The following is a 22170-nucleotide window of genomic DNA, read 5'->3' as shown; positions in this document are numbered from 1 at the left end:
ATCAAGATTTTATAGTCTACAAGCTCTGTTAAACACTGAAATGCAAGGGAAGGACGGAATGAACGGGATGCGGGTGAGGGAGGGGGAAAGAAGCAAGGGAGAGTTGTGAAGTGTTGAATCTAGGAGCAATAGTGACTGATACTCCTCTGTACCATTCTCTTAGTGGCATGATTGACTGATAACACATACCGTTTGCTTTTTTTGGTATAGTTCATCATTTTTCATCGTGGAATATTGTGTTTTCTTGAATATTAAGCCGTTTTTAGTTGCTCTACACTGCTGCGCTAAATCTTAACAAACTTAACCTCTCCAGCACTATAATACGTTTTAATATTTATCCTGCTTACTATTTGGTGATTTTATAGAGCTTCAGAAACTTAGGTGGGGGTTAAAACAGTGAAGACTCTGGCTATTAATCTTCTCACCTCCATAGACCCTTCCTAATATAAATGAAATCACCAAATAGTAAGCAGAAAGAATATGGAAACACGTCATGGTACTAAAGGGGTAAATGTATATATTCCATTATTATTATTAGTAGTAGTAGTTCTATTATTGGGAAGGAAGCACTACAGAAAGGGTCCGGGGGGGATGTTCCTTGGTTTGGGTGGGTTAGTGGGTGGTGGGAGGGACGGTGGATGGTCAGGATATGGGTACATCAGCCTCGTCGGCCTCTCAGCCCTCCCACCAGTGACCACAGATCGATATTGTTGTTGTGTGTTGAGTAGAAGCGCCGTAAGTCACCATGCCTTCCCTTCTTTCCCTTCCTCAGCCTCTAACACCACAAAGAAACAATAGACTCACTGCGCTATTCTCTCTCTCTCTCTCTCTCTCTCTCTCTCTCTCTCTCTCTCTCTCTCTCTCTCTCTCATTATTCATTTTCCTTGTCTCGTGTCCTACTGTTGCGTCTCTCTCTCTCTCTCTCTCTCTCTCTCTCTCTCTCTCTCTCTCTCTCCAACACATTTATTTCCTTGTCCTGTTCTCCCTTCCTTCCTTTCCTCCTCTACCCATCTCGCTGCCACCCACCCACCGACCCTCCCTCCCTCCCTCGCTCGCTCCGTCCCTCAAGTAGTACCAATTTACTTCATTTCTAAACATTACGCGGCATTAGCTCCACGCGGGAAAACTTCCTCTATACTCTCTTGAAAGTCTTGTCCACGCCACCCAACGCTGGTCTTCTCTCTCGATCCCGTTCTCTTGTGGTGGTGATCGTCTCGCACTGTTAGTTGTCTCCAAGCGTTTATTTTATTTCTAGCTTTATTTGTGTATATTTGCTGTTTAAAGTGTATGAATAGATGGTTTGTCGCTCTCTCTCTCTCTCTCTCTCTCTCTCTCTCTCTCTCTCTCTCTCTCTCTCTCTCTCTCTCTCTCTCTCGGGGTGAAAGTTAGATGTACTGTACTTACGTTTGCAATGCTGACGAGAGAGAGAGAGAGAGAGAGAGAGAGAGAGAGAGAGAGAGAGGTGGGGTGGGGGGGGGAAGTCAAGACACAAAGGACAAGGATTGAGGTGTGTTTTGTGAATGACGTGGTCTGGCTGGTGGCGAACCTCCACTCCAGTCTCGCTCCAATACTCGTCCCTCATTCACTCATAGTGCAAAAATGTAGGTCCTTGTCCACACACACACACACACTTTTCAATCCCTCCGTCTTGCCACACAAATGCTGCCTCTACCAAATATCCCATCCTCCATTACAGCCACTCTTGCTCTGACCCAACAGTGCCACAATTCGTCACAAGTGGCCTCAACACTCAGGCTTCAAGAGACTAGACAAAACGTCCCATTCACAAAACCAACTGCACGTTTCTAGACTCTTGATATTAATGAATACTGAGTTGCCAATTTTAGTTATGGCAATGATGTTTAGAATGATTATATGTAGTAGTACTCAGTTCACGATCGCTAGAGACAAGCCGCTCCATCACAGCGAAGTTTAGCAGTCCCTGGGTTCTCTCCGCATTGGCTGGCTGTGTCCCCACCGGTTATCAACGCTGACCAGGCTAGGGTTGCCATATATTAACTATAAAAATTCCGGACATCTTCACTAACACCTGACATATTGAAATACATGTAAGTCATTAAAAAAAAGCTGACTTTGTTTACCTTCGCTGTAGTAACAAGGTCACAAGGCCACAAACAAGCAAATAATAATCCAAACTGACGCCTATGTCAGCGCAGGTTAAAGAGAAAAGACTGGCGCGCAACGTGAAGCAAGCCAAGTCACGAAGGAAAGGCTGGGAGCATCCATTCAATACATGTGAACCTTTTTTTAATTTCACTCTACGTAGTCCTTGGCCAGCTTTCCATTCTTACATAAAGATATCAGTATAAAGGTGTAGTAGAAATATCATTCACAGTTTAAAGCAGTGGTTCCCAGCCTTTTTCATTACATTACCCGTTTTGCTTCATGTTTGTATTACCCACATCACCAAGTGTGTGTCCTCTACCTTGGCTGACTCAGCCTGACTGACTCACTCTCACGCTCTCCCGGCTCAGGATCACCGGCTGCAGTCTGTTTGCTTCTCCGTTTTCTGTCACACCCATATTACTCAAATAATCACAATTTCGCACGTGCCCGCACACACACACACACACACATTCGTAACAATATCAGTGCCTTAATTCTCAGCCCTCTGTTACCCACTCAAATTGAAATGATCAAATTATCCACTTTTGTGTAATTACCTATAGGTTGGGGACCACTGGTTTATAGGCTAACAAAGGGAGTGGATGGTAAGTGCGCCATACACGGTGAGGCGGTCTGTCCCGGGCCTGAACACCACCAACGGCCTGACAATAACAGCCGCCTACCGCCAGTGTCACCCACTCACTGTATTTAGGCCGCCTTAAGGCACAGCTCAGTTCTAGCGAGACACTGCGGAGTGATGATGGCCTCTTCCTTGGACATACACACACACACACACACAACAATAATAATGATGCTGCTGCTGCTGATAGTACTACTACACTCCCTCACACACTTCTATCCCTCATTTCTTCCTCCTGTCAGTTCACTTTATGTATTTCATGTGGGAAACAGGAGGAAATGCCTGGGAAACATTGGGAATTAAAGGAAATGTTGACGAATTGACAATGGGAGGGGCTGGGGTCGGTGGGGTGGGGTCTTGGTCCGCGTCATGGTGGGCGCCTGGCGGTCTAAACATGAGTATACATAACCATCGCCTTATTTAACACAGTAATGGGCTATTTATCTACTTTATTAGTTGATTCTGGCTTTGCTTCACCCTCTGGGTCTGGAAACACAAGGGAGTGCAGGCAAACATTGGTGGACTGTCAGGGAGGAAGGGATGGCTGAGGTGCCCAGCTGTGGACCAATATTTACGTACGTAATCCATTTTAAAAATCGCGAGAAGAAAAAAGCCACCCAGACTGGAATGCACTATATTTTTTGACGCAACAAATAGTTTAACTAATAACCAAAATATAATAACCTTACCGAGTCTTTTGTTTACGTAGCGATGTCCAATCAGCGGTTTGTATTCAAACTTACGGCGCCCTAAACACATCATAATGTCGAGATGGAAAGCACAGCCATACTACATTATATTATATTTTCTGAATACGAAAAATTTTTGCTTTCCAACCAAATAAAGAAAACATAGATTCCTCGTTGTATAAAGATTTTTGTTTTCTATTTTGGTACCGTTAAAAGTTTTTAATTTGAAAAATACGAATAGTTGGACTAAATATTGTGGAGTATTGTTACTCGAGTCATGTTTTTCATATTTTCTAAGTCTTATATTAAGCATTGAAACAATCCTAAGCGTGCTAATTAAAAAAAGTTAAAATGATGCAATGACGAAAGTGTTACTTCAACAAGAAACAAAAAAACATAGCTAGACACGATTTTATTAAGGATTATAACGTAATTTACATCTCTATCAATAGATAAAATACAAAAACAAGGCAAGCTCCAATAATAGACGAGAAAAATTTGCGATGTACTGCCAGAGTAGTTTTTTTGCACGTTTTCTCACCTCCTAGCTCCATCTCCCCTTCCCTCCCCTCTCCTACACATACCTCCCCACCCTTACATCTCCACCTCCTCCAACGTAGTGAGCCCTTCAAACACCTGCAAACACCTGCAAAGCACTAAAAAAACGCCCTAAATCACTTAGCTGCAGGGTGAAGGGGCAGAGCTGGCGGTGGGTGGCGGGTCAGGGCGCTGAGAATGTAATTTACCACGGTTGTCTGCTTGTAATCCAGAACTCATAGACTGATCTTCGGGTAGGACTGAGATGTGGTGGTGGTGGTGGTGCTGGTGGTGATGATGATGATGACCTGTCTTTATATCTACGTACATTTATCCAACTTTTCCTCAAATTTTGCCCACTTTCTGCTGTTCCAATCTCTTCACTCAATCCATTCCAGATGTCCACCGTTCTGTGTGGAAAACTGTTCTTAATGTTCTTCAGATACTGACTTCTCATAATCTTGGAATGTCCTCGTGTGTGTGTGTGTGTGTGTGTGTGTGTGTGTGTGACGGTAGTGGTGTAGCATATACTGTTAAGAGAATGGTGTTGTAACTTCATGAGAAAGAGAGAGTTTTTGGTGTCGTAACCAACACGATATCATCAATGCAGAAAAATCAATAAATAAATAATAGATAAATGAAATAAAATGTTGAATGTTTTTTGTTAACATTCCTTATTCCTCCTCATCTTCCTCTTGTTTCTCCTCTTCCTCCATCACTCCTGTTGCTTATTTTGGTTAACTAAAGTATTTTATTCTAGAACAAAACCAGACCAAAGCAGCTGCCATCCAGTAAACCCTTCCCACTTCCTCTCTCCCACCATTTCAACCTATAGAAGTATAATCAGCTGTAGATGTATGGCATGTAACTTGCTTTCATCTTAAATCAAACTTTTTAACAGAGAGAGAGAGAGAGAGAGAGAGAGAGAGAGAGAGAGAGAGAGAGATTCTTACTCTTGATATCTGATATACTAATTTGGATGTGGTTTTTCCTTGCAGGTGTCAGCTTGGACATTGTCATCAAGAACCTGATAGTGCCGGAGCAGGCCAAGCGGTTCTCTAATGTCACACTAGAGTGCAAATATGAAAGCACAGAGAAGCCTGTCTATGTAAAGTGGCTCTTCAACAACATTGAGTTTTAAAGTAAGTTTTCTTTGTTATAGAGTATCATGTCCATTTTTTGGGGTTAGTTAGTGTGTTCATAAAGGAAGAGGACATGAGTGGTGATGGGCAAAGAAGGCAGGAGGTGAGGATCTGCCAAGGAGTATTAGTATTAGATCACAAGTCTGAGAAGTGTCATGGGAGAACAGAAATGCTTTGCTCTCTCACCACAACTATTTTGCAAGGCTACAGAGATGATTAACAAGGTTTTCAATACTTGAGGATCTACTAAGGAGGATTAGTATTAGATCACAAGTCTGAGAAGTGTCATGGGAGAGCTCAGAAATGCCTTACTCTCACCATAACTGTTTTCCACGGCTACAGAGATGATTAGCGAGGTTTTCAAAAGCATTTCTTCAGTTAATGCAGAAATCTTGTCACTCTGTCTCTAGAACCACAAAAACACCTTAAAAACTTGTATGAATTCAAATGAAGCCTTTTGAAATAGTGGAGGTGAAGTGCAGGAGTGTTTGAGAATTTTACCCTGAATTCAGTTTAGACTATCAATAACAGATCATTAAAATACTCTGTACCAAATATTCAGGTTGAGAATTAGTATGTAGTCCTTAATAGACAATAGATAGAAGTAAATGAATTAATGAGAAGAATGTGAGGAAACCCATTTTGGTATAAGTAATATGTGTAAAGTATGTGTTGAAATACTCAGAACTGTCAAGTCTTCAATACACTGAGACAATAGTTAAACCTTTCAGTACAGAGACACATTTTTACCTTGCGATTTATGTACAATTAGACCATTTTATTAACATTAAGGAGGATCTATGGAGGTCAGAAGATTAGTAGCCAGAGCCTTCAGTATATGTGTCTCCCAAATGAGTTTCTAAAGCTGTATAAAATCACCAAATATTAAGCAGTATGAATATTGAAACACATCATGGTACTGAAGGGATTAAAGGCGTTATTTGACAGTTTTCTACAATATTGGGTAACTCTGGTGTTCATTACAGAGGAGTCAAGTCTCAGCTGGCTTGATACCACCATGAGGCTTAACAGAATACTACAAAGATGCATTGAAATTGATGAGACTTGAAATGAGAATAGAAATTTGCACACTAAGAAATTATTGCATTGTCATGTAATCTTACTTCATTACTTCTTGGAAAAAATGATTTTGTAACATTTAATGCATTCGTAACTCCTTCAGTAGCGGGATGCATTTTTACCATGAGTTTTGGTTACAATTACATCATTTTATTGACATTAGAAGGGTCTATGGGGATCAGAAAATTAATAGCCAGAATCTTCATTGTTTTAAACTCCACATAAGTTTCTGAAGCTGTAAAATCATTAAATGGTAAGCAGAATGAATATGAAAATGTGTCGTAGTACTGAAGGGGTTAAAACTGATTCCTGCACAAAATTTAATGAAAAACCATTAATATTTTGCATCAGTGGAGAAGAATGCTTTTACAGTAAAACACGAAAGATCACCATTGATGTTTTATTGTAATATATATAGAAGATTGACATGTGTTTTATTGTAGTATAAGAGATGGAGTTAAATGATCAGAGCTTCTGGTATTAATGAAGGTTTTTATTGTCAGATTTGAACTCAATGAAGTAGAAGACCCACTGACCCTCTTCACAGATGACATCAGCTTGGTGGTCAATGTAAGTACTGTGTCAGGTGGTGGAAGGTAGGTAAGGTTGGGTTACGTTATGATAGATTAGATTAAAGTTAGGTTTGGTTAGGTTAGGTTAAATAATGTTAGGTTAGGGTAGGTTGCAATAAGTTGGGTTAGATTCTGTTGGGTTGGGTTGGGTTAACACTCATCACACACTCACATATTTGGGTAGGATTCATGTACTGTATTAAGGCATTTGTGATTATTGAAAGTGTTTGAGCAGTTATTATTCACCAAGAGGGCCATGTGAGGTGTGGAGGGAGGAGTGGATGAGGATAGTGGCAGTCAGGCTTGAACAGTTGCCACCTTACCACTTCCATCTCCCACCTACAGCTTGTCTGTCACTGAGGGAAGAAATGAAGACTCGCTGGGAGACTAACCTAACCTCTCTCTCTCTCTCTCTCTCTCTCTCTCTCTCTCTCTCTCTCTCTCTCTCTCTCTCTCTCTCTCTCTCTCTCTCTCTCTCTCTCTCTCTCTCTCTCTCTCTCTCTCTCTCTCTTACAAACTTTTAATATATACTCAAAATTAGCAAGAATTATGGATATTGATAAGTCCTGAATGTATTTCTATGCATGCGAAATGACTGTATTCAAATTTTAGATGACATGAGTGAAGGACATTTGAGTTTACCTTATATAATTCCCTGTTGGTATTATAGTGATAAATGAGTCTTCTTTACGGAAATTAGCTTATCAGGATACTGGGTTAAATTGGTGTTGTTACAATGGGCTAAGTTGCAACAGTGGTCAGTGGCTGTTTTCATTCTACGATCGATCATGGTAAACTTTGATATACTGTACCTTTATTCTACAAAGTATTAATTCTGGCACTTTATGCATGTGAGTGAATGATAAACACACTCCAGAGCTTTTGTTGTAAGGTGAATACTTGCAGCTAAGCTCTTCAATGTTCTCACACTTCTCTTGGTCTTCTGCTACATGCATATTTATTTTGACATTTTTGCTAACTTTATCTGTGTGAGTGAATGATAAACACACTCCAGAGCTTTTGTTGTAACGTGAATACTTGCAGCTAAGCTCTTCAAATGTTCTCACACTTCTCTTGGTCTCCTGGTACATAGATTTGATATTTTTACCTATGATTTTAATAGGAACTAATTGCTTTGACAACCCAGTAAGACCATAACCTTTGAATATGTATTGACTAATTATGAATTCTCCTAACTTAACCTGACTTAACCTAACCACAGCCTTTGGATATGTATTAACTAACTGTGAAATCTCCTCAGACACAAGAGACGACAGGGGACAAAGTGGTCCTAACGAGGGTGGATCTCAGTGCTTCTGGCAACTATACGTGTGCAGTGATGGGAGAGACGCCAAACTTCCATGAGGATAGGATGACAAAAGTGATGACTGTTGTGGGTAAGACAAATATCTGTGTTGGTTTGCCTTGCTTGATTCTTTGTGCATAGTTGATGGTAGCGGATGTAGGGGGATTCGGCCTATGCTATGTGAAGAGATAGAGGAAATGAGAACGTAGGTAATCTCTCTCTCTCTCTCTCTCTCTCTCTCTCTCTCTCTCTCTCTCTCTCTCTCTCTCTCTCTCTCTCTCTCTCTCTCTCTCTCTCTCTCTCTCTCTCTCTCTCTTCTGTATCCCCTTAACACATACACATACAGATTTACAAGGTGTCCCATGAGAAAAGTCTTGCAAAGAGAACTATTATATGAAGGCAAGACAGTTGAGCTTTAGCCTGGACCCTGTATAATACAACTAAATGCACACACACCATGTATTATAGTGGTCAGCACACTCAGCTCACAACAGAGAAGACTCAGGTTTGAGTCCTGGCCACAGCAAAGCAAATGGGCAAGTCTTTCTTAGTGTGTAGTTGCAATTCACCCAGGAACAAGAGGTAACTGGAAGGGTTGTGGCCTTTCTGTCTCGGTGTGTGGTTTGAGTAGTTTCAGTCCTACCCAAAGAAGTGGAGGTGAATGGCACACACACACACACACACACACACACACACACACACACACACACACACACACACACACACACACACACACACACACACACACACACACACACACACACACACATAGGAATAATAAACAGATCCTTTTGTTTTTATAATGCTGTCTGTGATAAGTTATGCTAGGTAATCTGTAAGAGATGTAATGATGTTAAAGGTTAGGTGTGTGTGTATATGTGTGTGAGAGTGAGTTAGGACCTCTCCCACTACCTGACCTACTAGTCATAAAAGGTTGTGAGGGAGAGTCAGTGAGGCACAATGGGGAGAGGTGCTCCTGTGATGCTGCCATGCCTGCTTGCCTTTTGCTGCTGCTTTTCAATTTTACTGCACAAATTAAATTCTTCATATATTATAATGTGTCCAGGCAAGCTTTGATGATGAAGTGTTGTGGTGGCTTGTGATTACTTGAAGGAAGCTCAGTAATGAAATGAGAGGGCAGGAGCAAAAGGGAAACATAAGAAAAGTTCCTCTGCCAGCTGTGTGTAGCAGTGAGTGTCATTGACTTAAGCACTGATCACAGCATCATCAGCACATCTGAATTGCCATAAAGGACGGATCACCAGTTTTATGATCTCCTGTGCCTCTAAATTGATCACCAGCAGTGTGCTACTTTGATTTGCTGGATTCAAGCAATAGTGGAATCTTCATGGAAGAGGAGCTATAGCAGACTATAGCAGCAGAAGAATATCCAGAGAATTCAAAGCTTGAACATTGTTGAAATTGGTGGGTTTGTTTCCTGTCAAATGTACAACATTGGGGAAGCAGAACTACAGATCAAGAAAATGTCAAGATTGATGTTTGTCAGTAAGGAACAGCAGGAAGCAAGAGGCAGGAAGTCTGGTAATAAGAAGCACAGCCAATCCTGCCAGCTTGGAGCCTGGATGGCTACCAGATGAAACCTTTACCCTTGTCTGGGGTGAAGAAACCTCAATGTTTGAAGCATCTCAGGTCAGTGAGACAGAGTGTTGTTTATTGGCCAACAACCCCTAGTGGCTGGAAGACACAGATTACTACTGGAGTGGTTCAGTAACCTCACCAAGGATGCTGAGAGGCAATGTGAGGCTGTTACCGCCAGATGATGCTCCAGGTCACTCTGCCTTCCTAGAACACCACCACTCGCCTGTCATGCCTCTCCTCTCACCACCACCACCAACAGCTTCCTCAATGCAGCTGCCTGATCAAGAAATTGTCTGAGGATATTGAGCCAAACACTGCCACCACCACATCCACAGCTACAGCCACAGCCACAACCACAGCCACAGCTGCGGAGCCTTGCGTGGCAGTTACTGAATATCAATGACAGTACAGCCTGCATAGTGTTGTTGAAGATGTTCTTAAGGCATGTGACAGTAGTAACAGTTATTTCACCTTCAAGTTACCTTCAGGACTCTCAAGAAAACTGGAAAAGGCCACTTGTAGAAGAGATATTAAGTGAATTAGTGTCCCACATAGAACCATGGAAGTCTCAAATAACTGGGACTGAGAACTCACTGATACAAATACAATAAATAAGTATAAGATGAATTAGGGTAAAAATAAGTATGGAAATGAGTCAGTACAAGCATATTCCTCTTCTTGTATGTCACAACTAGGTAAACACACACACACTCACATTCATACGCACACACATACGCACACACCAGTTGATCCCTATTTCCATAAGGAAGATGAAGTCAAATAAAGAGTAGGATTTTGTATTTTGCATAGTATTTAGGTGTACAGTATTGACTATTTGTACAGTATGTATATATGTATATTTGTATGTATGTATGTCACTGTCTTGTGTTCCTCAAAGTTTATTAGTCATGTTTATGTTGGCATGTGCATACTCAAAGAATGTGTGGCATATATTAGACTAGAATATTGCATGTATTGAGGTACATATCGAGAAAATCCGTAAAGTTTAATTAAATTCACGTGTACTTAATTTATAGAAATATGTACTTTTTTTCCCCCACCAAAGTAGTCATTGTGTAGAAACAGCATGGCAAAGAGTTGAGTGTAGGTATTCTATTCCTGTACACACTTACGTTCACATCACCACTTGTCCTGATTTGAAGTAGTTTTGTTTTCTTTATCACCTTCACCTGCCATCATATGAATGCCACTCTTTTATACTCAAGTTTCTTTCCTATTCTTATCTTTGGTGAGTGAAGAGTTGGGTAATCTTAACTTTGTATTTTAAAAAGTTGAGGGAATATACTGTTAAGGTAATTTACTCATTATGTGTCTTTATTTAACTTCTGTTTCTATATTTCAGGTCAAAACAACATGATATTTATATGTATTGGTGTATTACTTATCATTAATGTGGAATGGAATACTTCTTTTATGCTTGAAGTACAGGAATGTTTAAAGTTACCCATAGCACAGCCACCTTTCCAGGAACAAGCTGGCATAGAGTGCAAGTTGTAGAGTTGACTTTTGGAACAAGGCAAATGTCACCAACAATAGAGAGGTTTCCACTGTTGGCCAGGAATGAATGACAAGACCCCATGATGACTTTGGAACCTCCCTTGCTTTACTCTGAGCTATAAAGAGGTTTTCACTGTTGGCCAGGAATGAATGACAAGACCCCATGATGACTTTTGAACCTGCCTTGTGTTATTCTGATCTATAGAGAGGTTTTCACTGTTGGCCAGGAGTGAATGCCAAGATCACATGATGAATTTTGAATCTGCCTTGTGTTACTCTGATCTATTGAGAGGTTTTCGCTGTTGGCCAGGAATGAATGCCGAGATCCAATGATGACTTTTGAACCTTCCCTTGCTTTACTCTGATCTATTGAGATGTTTTCACTGTTGGCCAGGAATTTATTACAAAGGATAAGGACTCTTTGGAACCTTGTCTTGCTGTACTTTGATCTATAGAGACATTTTCACTGTTGGCCAGGAATTTATCAAAGGAGTCTTGCTTTGCTCTGATCTCTCTACAGTGGTTCTCCTTTCTAGCAATTCCTTTGAAGAGAGAGAGAGAGAGAATTTGTTATGAAGGAATTCCAGGATGAGAACTCTTTAGAACCTTGTCTCTCCTTTCTCTGATCTCTCTACAATGGTTCTCCTTTCTAGCAGTTCCTTTGAAGAGAGAGAGAGAGAGAATAGTAAAGCAACCTGTATTCTGAGTTTTAAGTAAGGTCATTCTCTCGAACACCTATCACAGTACATTGAGATTATTATGTGTGTTGCTAAGGTATATGAGCCAGCCATGACTCTCTCCCACCAGCACTATAGATGAAGCAGCATGTTCGTATACCAGAAGCTTGTATTCTGAAACACGTCTCCCTGCACCTCCACCATATTCAAAAGGCTCTTGATAAAGTTACAAAGGTTTTTTTAATCCCTTTCAATACCATGATGCATTTCCATATTCATTTTGCTTACTATTTGGTGATTTTATACAGCTTCAGAAACTCATGTGTGGGATTAAAATAGTGAAGACTGTGGCCATTAATTTTCTGACCTCCATAAACCGTTCCTAATGTCAATAAAATGGTCTAATCGTACGCAAATCCCAAGGTAAAAATGTGTCCCACTACCAAAAGGGTAAAAAAAATCTCTAATTAAAGTGAATGGGTTCAAAAGGCTGGTTTTTCACAGTCCTAATGACAGATTAACAAGATTTTTGCACTAGTATCAGGAGAAGCACTCTTGATAACCCAGCAAATCATCTCTGTGGCCTTTGATGAAAATAGTCGTGGTGAGAGAGCAGAGTGTTGAAGAATATTAGGTGTACTGTCAGATGTTATTGGTTCACAGCAGACTATGATACTGATAACATCTTTCTTTAACCTTCATTGTGCTGTATAAGAATGCCTCAATACCTGTAGATCAGCACTTAGTTTTTGCACAAATTTCCTTCATGGTGGAGGAAATGTGAGGTTATTAATAGCTTTTACCCAGAGCACCTCCATCTCTCTCTCTCTCTCTCTCTCTCTCTCTCTCTCTCTCTCTCTCTCTCTCTCTCTCTCTCTCTCTCTCTCTCTCTCTCTCTCTCTCTCTCTCTCTCTCTCTCTCTCTCTCTCTCTCTCTCTCTTGTAATGTACAGCAGTAGTCCATTGTTTGGTAAGTTGCTTTGTTGCAGTGGGTAATGTAGTTAATTTAGTCACTGATAAGAACAATGTATCCCTGGTCAGTAGTGTGGCCCAGGGATGCTGTACAGTGTTGTCCTGGACTGTGCTGGAGAAGAAAGGCATTGACATAAGGAAGTCTTGTGGATTTAAGACTAGTAAGAGCTGTAGTTGAGAGAGACAGGACAATATGAGTATAACACCATGTATGTATGTCACAGTCAGGTAAATGTACACTGACACTTTGTAACTCAGTAGAAAGTAGTGTGACTGGTGAAGGTTCCAGCGCCACTCAGGTTAGCTAAAACTGCAGGGACAGTGTGGCTGGTGTGTTACTATCCCTGCTGAGCAAGAGTGGTGTGTGTGTCAGGGCTCACTGTTACTGATACATTGGTCCCTGTGGGGGCTCTAAGCTTTCTCCAGAAGGGAAACCACTGATAGTCATGAGTAACCAAAACCAGGGTGACCACACACAAACACACACACACATGATAATGAGAAACTGATCCTGAGAGAGGAATATGACACTCGAAGCACAAGATCGCATAGTAAAAAAACTACAATTAGGTAAACACACACACACACACATAAAAAGAAACACATAAAAAGAAACACATAAGGAAATTGGAGAGACTACAAAAAATGGCTACAAGAATGGTTCCAGAATTTAAAGGGATGACATATGAGGAGAGACTAAAAGCTATGGATCTACCAACTCTGGAACAGAGAAGAGAGAGAGGGGATCTGATATAAGTTTATAAATTGATTAACGGAATGGATCAAGTGGATAATGAAAAACTAATCCTGAGAGAAGAATATGACATTAGAAGCACAAGATCGCATAGTAAGAAACTGAGAAAGGGAAGATGTCTGAGAGATGTTAAAAAATATAGTTTCCTGCAAAGATGTGTTGAGACTTGGAACAGTTTGAGTGAAGAAGTGGTGGCAGCAATAAGTGTGCATAGTTTTAAAGAAAAATTGGATAAGTGTAGATATGGAGACAGGGCCACACCAGCGTAAAGCCCAGGCCCTGTAAAACTACAACTAGGTAAATACACACACACACACACACACACACACACACACACACACACACACACACACACACTATTTCTTTACATATTTACAGCAGTATTTAGATTAAGTCCCCAAGAATACTGTGTAGTGTGAACCTTTAGTGTTTTGTGTTGTAGTTGAGGCACTGTATTGTACAACAAGTCTGCTTTGTTTAGTGTGGGAGTGTCCTGGAAGGGCGATGGCCACGGCAGAAGAGTCTCCACCTTGCTTCTGTCTGGGGCAAGTGTACAATTCTGACGGTGTATATATATATTCTTGTAGAGATACCTGATGAGAAGCCCACCATTGAGGGTGATGTGCGTGACCACTTTGCTGTGGGCGACAAAGTCAACCTCACCTGCACCACCCCACCGTCCTTCCCCGGAGCTACTCTGTCCTGGATCATTAATGACCAAGAGGTACGTATCCATGTGCCTTCCTGTACTGGTGCACTCATGGCTACACACTGAGACACTTTACAGATACACAGCGTAGCCATAGTGTGCCTTCCAGTAATGGTGCACTGATGGCTAGACACTGAGACACCTTGCATATACACAGTGTAGCCATAGTGTGCCTTCCAGTAACACTGCACTCATGGCTAGACACTGAGACACTTTACATATACACAGTGTAGCCTTAGAACCCATAACCTGCAACATTTAGGCTTGACTTAGGCACTTGTGTTGAGGTAAATTTTCATGGGGGTGGATTTTCTAGAGCTTGCAAAGAGAGTGGCATTGAAGAAGTCAAGGGACAAAAAATCAATGAAGATGAAGCAAAAGGAACCAAATGGAAGGAATTAAAGTATGAAAAATTAGCAGAAAATCCAGTAGGGAAGAAAACTGGGCAAAAACAATAGCATACACAGAGACACTTTACTCCTCAGTCACTGTAACTCAGAGGACTGGGAACCTCAACACAGAGACAGACCACAGCAAGCCATACAGGGAAACAGAGGGGGCACCACAGCAAGCCATAGAGGGAAACAGAGGGGGAGAACACAATAAGGCATACAGGGAAACAGAGGGGGAGAACACAGCAAGCCATAGAGGGAAACACAGGGAGAGACCACAGCAAGCCATAGAGGGAAACACAGGGAGAGGCCACAACAAGTCTTGAGGAGTGTGTAATGGTGATGTGTATGGAGAAAGCAGCAAACCACCACCACCACCACCACCACCACCACCACCACCACCACCACCACCACCACCACCACCACCACCACCACCACAACCACCACCACCACCAGCCACAGTGATGCCAGTGTGCTAGTGACTGGCCATGGAAAGGGAGCCTGCTCTTAACACATCAGGAATATCACTCATCACTTCCTATGGTCATTGAAGTGCACCCATTGTTTCGTCATCAGCTGGCTTCTTTATCCTTCCTGGCTTTCTCTGCACCACAATGCTGAAATAACTCATTGATACACTGACAGTTTTCTTGCCATTTGTTTGGGTGAAATATATTCCATGCAAAGCTTAGAACAGCATTCTTGCAAATATTGTTCTTTGTTAGACTTTCTACAGTAAGTGTGTTTACATATCACACACCCACAGGCTCCTCCTACCTTCCTGCACGAGTACGCACCAGAGAAGAACAAAGAGGGGCTCATTGTGTCACGCCTCACTCTCAACTTTGAGCTGGCTCCCTCACACTTCATCAGTGGTGAACTCAGATTAAAGGTAAGAGTCTACTGCTTACATTACTTTCTTGTGTAAGCATTGTACACAAGTATATAAGTATTGTGCAAGGATGATTCCCACTCATCAAATCCATGAAAGGCTGAAGTACTCACTTTCCCCTTCTGTCCACATGAGCCATCTGCTCCACCAGGCAGTTCTGTCACAGTATTAATGCTCTGCTGCTCTCCCTAATTCCTCATTTAGTGCCCATGTGTTTATCGTTCTATGTAGTTTTTATATGTCTATTTTCCATTAAATAAGTCTTCCCTCTGCTGGTTTCATACTTCATGTTTGAACATTAAGTAGTCTGCCTCACAACCTGACCTTTGCCTGTACACTTTATACCAAGACCAGCAAACACAGTCAATATTTGTATATTTGCTTATATGTTTATTTAATTTTGCTGTGTCTTTTTTGGGGATTGGGTTCCTCTCAACCTGAACATGGCTCACATAAAGATTAGATAAGAAACCACCACAGATCAGTCTTTTTGCAGTCATTCCAACACTCAAACCCATAGAACTGCTACCCTTCCCTACCCTACCCTACCATATCCTACCATACCATATCTAACCCAACCCAACCCAACCCAGCCCAACCTTACTCCACTCTACTCTTTACCTTCTCTCTCTACAGTGTGTGGCCTCCATCCTGACACTGTACACCAAGACCAGCGAACACAGCCAGCAGGTGCCACCAAAACCCGAGGAGCCGCCAGTCAAAGAAGTGCGGGACTTGCCTGAGGAAGGAAGTCTTACCACTAATGGTTAGTTCTCAGCGGAATACTACAGGAGGGAATTAGTCCAGGCCCTTTATAAATCAGTGTGTGTAGTTTAAGATGTTAAGATTTAGTACAGTAATTCATTAAGGAAATGTTTTTTTGTCTATTACCAGAACCTCACTCACCAAGGATTATATTTTGCTTCCTCAAATTTCACGCCTTATTGAATGAAGAACACTAATCATTGTCTTTGTTTCAAGTATTTTACAGATTGTCAGTTAAGTGGCTTCTTTCCATTTTGTTTTGCGAGTGGAACCATCTGTCATCATCATCGTCATCATCATCATTATTCTTTTATACACATTTATGTATTACTATTCTTGTTTGTGCACATGTAGCTTTATCATTATTATTTTAACCACATAAATGTTATATTGACACTTTATTATTCTGTTTATATTGCAGGTGATTTTACATAAGATACGGCTAACTAAACTGTCCTTAGTTACCAGCCATCAGTTAAAGTCAGTTGTGCTTTGGTCTGGTGGAAAGCTTTATTGTTTGTCCTGTCAGTGTCATTATAAGAATTCTCAATCTGCAGTGGGTTTTGGATGACATGTTACAAAGTCTTCTTAAGGAACAGAAGGATTGACAACACACTATGGTAAACCCTCTTCAGACACTGCTATTTTTTATCTCTCTGTATAAATAAACTACGATAGGATGGGAGTTAAATGAAAAAGGTAATGATAATAATTAAGGCAAAGAAAAGTAAGGAAACTCAACTTGATGTATGAATATTATAAACTCACATTGTGGAGCAGTGGAAGGAATAACAGTGGGTGGAGGTTAGAAATGTAGTATTGTGATAGAGATTTTTTTTTTATGTAGATAAGAGGGGACAACTGGTATGTGACGCCAGAAGATAGGAAATGGCTTCAATTTTTTGGGGGGTGGGAGGGATCAACCATTCCAATTTATCTGTCTGCCACAAGGCTTAACATCTGCACCTTGGATATTTACCAGGCTATTAAAACCAGTTCATGTTACAATGATGTCTTGATTCCTCCACACGTGAGACAGCTGGCTATTAAAAAATAAATAGATAAAATAAAATAAAAAAAAAGGTCCATTTAGTTGCCAGTCCCCTTGCATGTTGTAATGATGTCCTGATTCCTCCACACATGAGGCAGCTGGCTAAGTCTTATGTGTGGTGAGTTTATGAAGACAAGTGCTTTTATTCTCTGCTTTTATTTGACCATTGTGATGAAATTGGTAGAGTCAAATTATGATCACAGTTTTCCTGAGAGTTGTTCCTGGAAAAATCTTTGCAACGTGGCCTCTGAAACCGTTAACACCTTCAGTACTGGAACGCATTCTTTATCTTGAGTTTTGGGTGTGATTAGACGATTTTACTTATATTAGGAAGGGTCTATGGAGGTCAGAAGATTAATGGCCAGAGTCTTCACTATTTTAATCCCCCACATAAGTTTCTGAAGCTGTATAAAATCACCAAGTAGTAAGCAGAATGAATATGGAAAGGCGTCTTGGTACTGAAGAGGTTAATGTTGCTGCATATGCACTGAAAACACCCACAACATAAGATGAAATAGGACAGGTTGCCTTAATGAAGTACCTGCCCAGTGAGGCCTTGTGTTGGTGACAGTAAGGCTTGTACATAAGTGTTGCTTGCTTGGCAGTGGTTAAGCTTCACTGAGTGGCGTGGAAGCTTTGAATGTAAATCTGTGTGTAGAGGAAAATCAATGATGTTATCTGTTAAGGAGTGATGATGGTTGAGGATGGACATAGTAATGGTGAAGGCTCCCTGAGAGGCATGACTGGCGCTGGATGGTGGTGGTGGTGGTGGTGCATGCCACTGTAAAATTCGAAAGCGACATTAAAAGCAGGAGTGGGTGTAAATAAAAATTGGAGATGAAAGGACATGAAAAATATAATTATGCAAAATGGGCAGCCACAGTACATTGGAACCACATGCTTTGGGGGTTGGGGGGTCCCTAAGCACACATGTTCAAATCCTGGCCATGGTCTGAGTGTAGGAAGGGCTTCCACTTGGGGTAACGGTTCTCTAACGGCTGGGCTTTGAGACAGGAGGGAGCTGAAATAATACCTCCTTCAGCCCATAAATTCCCATGAAAAGCCCATATTATATAAAAATGAATAAATAAATGAAGGAAGAAGGAAGAGCAAAAGGAGTAAGAGGAACTTGGATGTACAGTAACTCATTGACTTGACTGATAAAAACATTTGTTAAATTCGTTAAATTGGTGTATAGAGGTAACTCTCGATTTACACAATAGATGCATTCCAAGAGGCATCGGATATTTCAAAATTCACGTCAAAGTTGTAATTGTCATAAGAAACAATAGATAATAAGGGGGATGCAGAATGTGGTCCAAATCGTGTATAAGCAAACCGATCGCACAAGTTTGATTAATTATAATATTTTTTCGGTCGCTTATTAACAAAAAAGCGTAAATTAAACACTCGTAAATCAAGAGTTACCTGTATCTTATGTACATACACACAAACACACACTACATGCATACACATATACATGAAAGGCTGTGGGTTGACATTTAGCCTTCTTGGTGTTGGGTGTTGTCCGAGACCCAATTATCTTTCACAACCCTCTCTCTCTCTCTCTCTCTCTCTCTCTCTCTCTCTCTCTCTCTCTCTCTCTCTCTCTCTCTCTCTCTCTCTCTCTCTCTCTCTCTCTCTCTCTCTCTCTCTCTCTCTCTCTCACACAGAAAAATCATGACTTATTCTTTGATGTTTCAGTTATATAACCATCTTCAAAAATAATGGTTGTATAACTAAAACATCAAAGAACTTTAGTATATACTGGTACCTTGCATCAGCTTGTGTTTCCCTACCACCTACTCCACACATTTGTCTAAATCTACACAGTATGTTTCTATCTAATGGTTCCACATGAGGCTGAACGAACAGAACTTTCATAGGGTCAAAAACTTGTATTAGGGTATTGAGGCAATGTGAGCCATGCTATCAGTGGTGCTTGTGGATGTGAGTGTACATAGTTGTGAACCTTGATGGCCATGGTGCTTGCAGTTGTGTTACTCCTGCATGAGTAAGCCAAGCAGTGATGCAAATGAGCCACTCTAAAATTCTTGGTAAAGTGGTTAAACTCTGCTGAATCATTTGTCTGGGTTGAATCATTCAGTACATTCCACAAACAATCCATGAACATAAATCATATAGCTCAATAAGTTTCAGGAAATGCACAGTTTGTATAGTTGCAATGAGTGTGGATGATAAAGAAGAGCCTGCTGGGTGATGAAGGATGCTTCTGGACTGCTGCCCTTACTTGCAATGAACCAATTCTTAGCAGACAGGAAAAGGTGTGGGAGAAGTGAGCCAGCCTTGCCATATTGTGTGCAGTATTTACCTTGGTTTGTTCATTGCAGGGAATACAGGAAGCCGCTCCATGTGGGCAAGTTTCTTCCATGTGCTTGTGCTGCATACAGTGCTCATCATCTCTGCCCATCTTCTGCACTAGAGGTGATGCAGTGAGTCCACCAGAGAATGGGAACAATTATAGAATGTCCATCACCTTGAAAGTAACTGTGTGAGACTGGATTTATAAAGACAGATATGTATGTATACTTCTATACTGCTGATTTTACAGCAAAGATTCATTCATAGCACAGGTTTTTATTTTGTTTATGGTTAGCCACACCATCAGAGGACTTTTTTTTGTATCATACAAATAATGAATTATAATTTTTTATGCTGTGCAGATAAACTTCCAAGCATTCAGATCATGAAATTAACATTCGAGTTACCTTTAAGCCATTTAGCATGTTGTAAAGGCCAGTAATGAGTACAGCCACTCCCCTGCCTAGGATGCATTCTATTCCCCCAAAAAACTTTGTAAACTGAAGCAAAAAGTGCAAGTCACAGCTGAGGTCACAGCACACCACAGACCTGATTGAATATTGAATTGTTTCACGGACATCAACTAGAGTGTTTCTTGGGCCTGGCACATTACACACACACACTCAGTCACTGCTGCACCAGAGTGACCAGGCAACAACAGTGTGTTGCAGCAGGACCTTGTGGGAACACACTAGTACTGCTCTCAGCAATGAAACATACATAGACACATACACTGTGGTGCTCCCATACAGGTCAATCAAATTCCATGTTGTATGTGTATTATAACATTGGAAAGTTGTAATATGTGCCCAGAAGGTCGTAAGCAGGAGAATGGCTGTACCTTTCAAGAAATAAGAAGTGTTATATTTGTAAATTTTGGGCTAGTTGTGATTAGTTTCTTGTAAATATTTCTTTGGAAACCACTGTATATCATTAGAGTATAGCCTAAGGACCAAACTCTTTAAAATATCATTCATGGTGTAAAGCAAGCAAGGCATTTTGAGCTGCATGGTGAAGTTGCTTTTCAGTTTTAGTTAGCAACATTGTACATTTTGTTTGTCAAATGTGACATAGTGTGGATCTCTTATACTTGTCTAGTGTTTTAGAGGAAGCAAGTGAGTTTGTTTTCTTTAAGTCTGCTAACAGCTTCTGAATGGAACTAAGTTATGAGATTTGGTGCTTACAGCACATGTGATACTATAGTGTATAATTTCAATAGCAAGTGTACATTAAGTTCATTGAAATGCTGGGGGACCTCAGCTCCCCATAATTTTGTTTCTTCTTTTCCATTTTTTTCATTCTTTCTTTTTCTTTTTCTGTTTGTGTGAGTGTGTGTGCGTGTGGGTATGTGCATGTGCGCATGCCTGTGCACAGAGCAGGTCTCATCCAGTAAACACATTGGGTGTAGGTATCATCATAGTATTATTGTCCATTATGTTCTATAAGTCAAGTCTCCATGCCATAGGTGACAGCAGTAGCACGTCTTGTCAGAACCATGAAGTTGCTCAGGTGTGAATAGAAAAGAGAAGGATTATTAGTATTATTTTTCATTTATTAATTTTTTCCTTCTTTCTTAGGTTAACAGCAGACTAGGGATCATACCTCACAAACACCTGAACATTGTAGTGATGTGCATATTGCTATTTAGACACCATAGGTCATGTTTGCCGACGGTAGCCTGTTCTTGCTGCTTGGTGGTGTTTGGTCTGGTTTGGTTTAGTTTCTCATAGGCAGGGAATGAATGGTGTCCCTGCCAGCAGTGTGTGTGCTGTCATTAATCCAGTCATTACCATATATTGCAGAATGTCATTTTTCATGTATTAAGCTGCATCTAGACACCATTTAACTGTATAGTGGCACTCATATCTCAGCACTGCCACCATGGGAAGACTATAGAAGGCTGCAAATATCCCTAGCATCTCTAAATGTTCCTAAGTACATCTCCAGTCTGTGACACTGATCATAGCAGCCACAAGTCTCTCGGGTGTACGAGATGTGACTTGCGTGAAATTTAGTGATCCTGAGAGTAAATGTTATTATCAGTTTGTTGATTTCCTCAGTTGTGCTGTAAAGAACTGCTTCAGGTGTCAGGCAGCCAGTAGTTCCTTGGTGATGGCCACAGTTACTCCAAATTATTCATAAATGCCTCATAACCCCTTCAATAGTTAGGTGCATTTTTTTACAGTGAGTCTTGGGTATGTTTTGATGATTTTATTTTGATTAAGAAGAGTCAATGGAGATCAGAAGAGTAATGACCAGAGTCTTTAATGTTCTATTCACCATATAAGTTTCTGAAGCTGTATAAAATCACCAAATAGTAACCAAAATGAATATAGAAACACATCATAGTACTGAAAGAATTAAAGTAAACCCCTTTAGTACCAATGCACATTTTCATATTTATTCTGCTTACTATTTGGCAATTTC

General features: G+C 40.8%; 1 protein-coding gene across 2 annotated transcripts in view; it reads left to right on the top strand.

Moving 5' to 3' along the window:
* The window catches only part of LOC123504460, a 241873-nt gene extending 219703 nt beyond the window's left edge, over positions 1 to 22170 (top strand). The window contains exons 3-9 of one of the 2 annotated variants that reach the window (XM_045254985.1): positions 4992 to 5135; positions 6719 to 6785; positions 8049 to 8184; positions 14200 to 14336; positions 15480 to 15605; positions 16242 to 16371; positions 19773 to 22170. In XM_045254985.1, coding sequence (XP_045110920.1) covers positions 8127 to 8184; positions 14200 to 14336; positions 15480 to 15605; positions 16242 to 16371; positions 19773 to 19864 — 543 coding nt within the window. In that variant the 5' untranslated portion in view covers positions 4992 to 5135; positions 6719 to 6785; positions 8049 to 8126 and the 3' untranslated portion in view covers positions 19865 to 22170. The remainder of the gene's footprint in view (positions 1 to 4991; positions 5136 to 6718; positions 6786 to 8048; positions 8185 to 14199; positions 14337 to 15479; positions 15606 to 16241; positions 16372 to 19772) is intronic. The other variant, XM_045254984.1, reaches the window with a different exon arrangement.

This window comes from Portunus trituberculatus, chromosome 16 (genome assembly GCF_017591435.1).
Source record: "Portunus trituberculatus isolate SZX2019 chromosome 16, ASM1759143v1, whole genome shotgun sequence".
Taxonomy (NCBI): domain Eukaryota; kingdom Metazoa; phylum Arthropoda; class Malacostraca; order Decapoda; family Portunidae; genus Portunus; species Portunus trituberculatus.
This window is presented reverse-complemented; position numbering and strand designations above follow the sequence as displayed.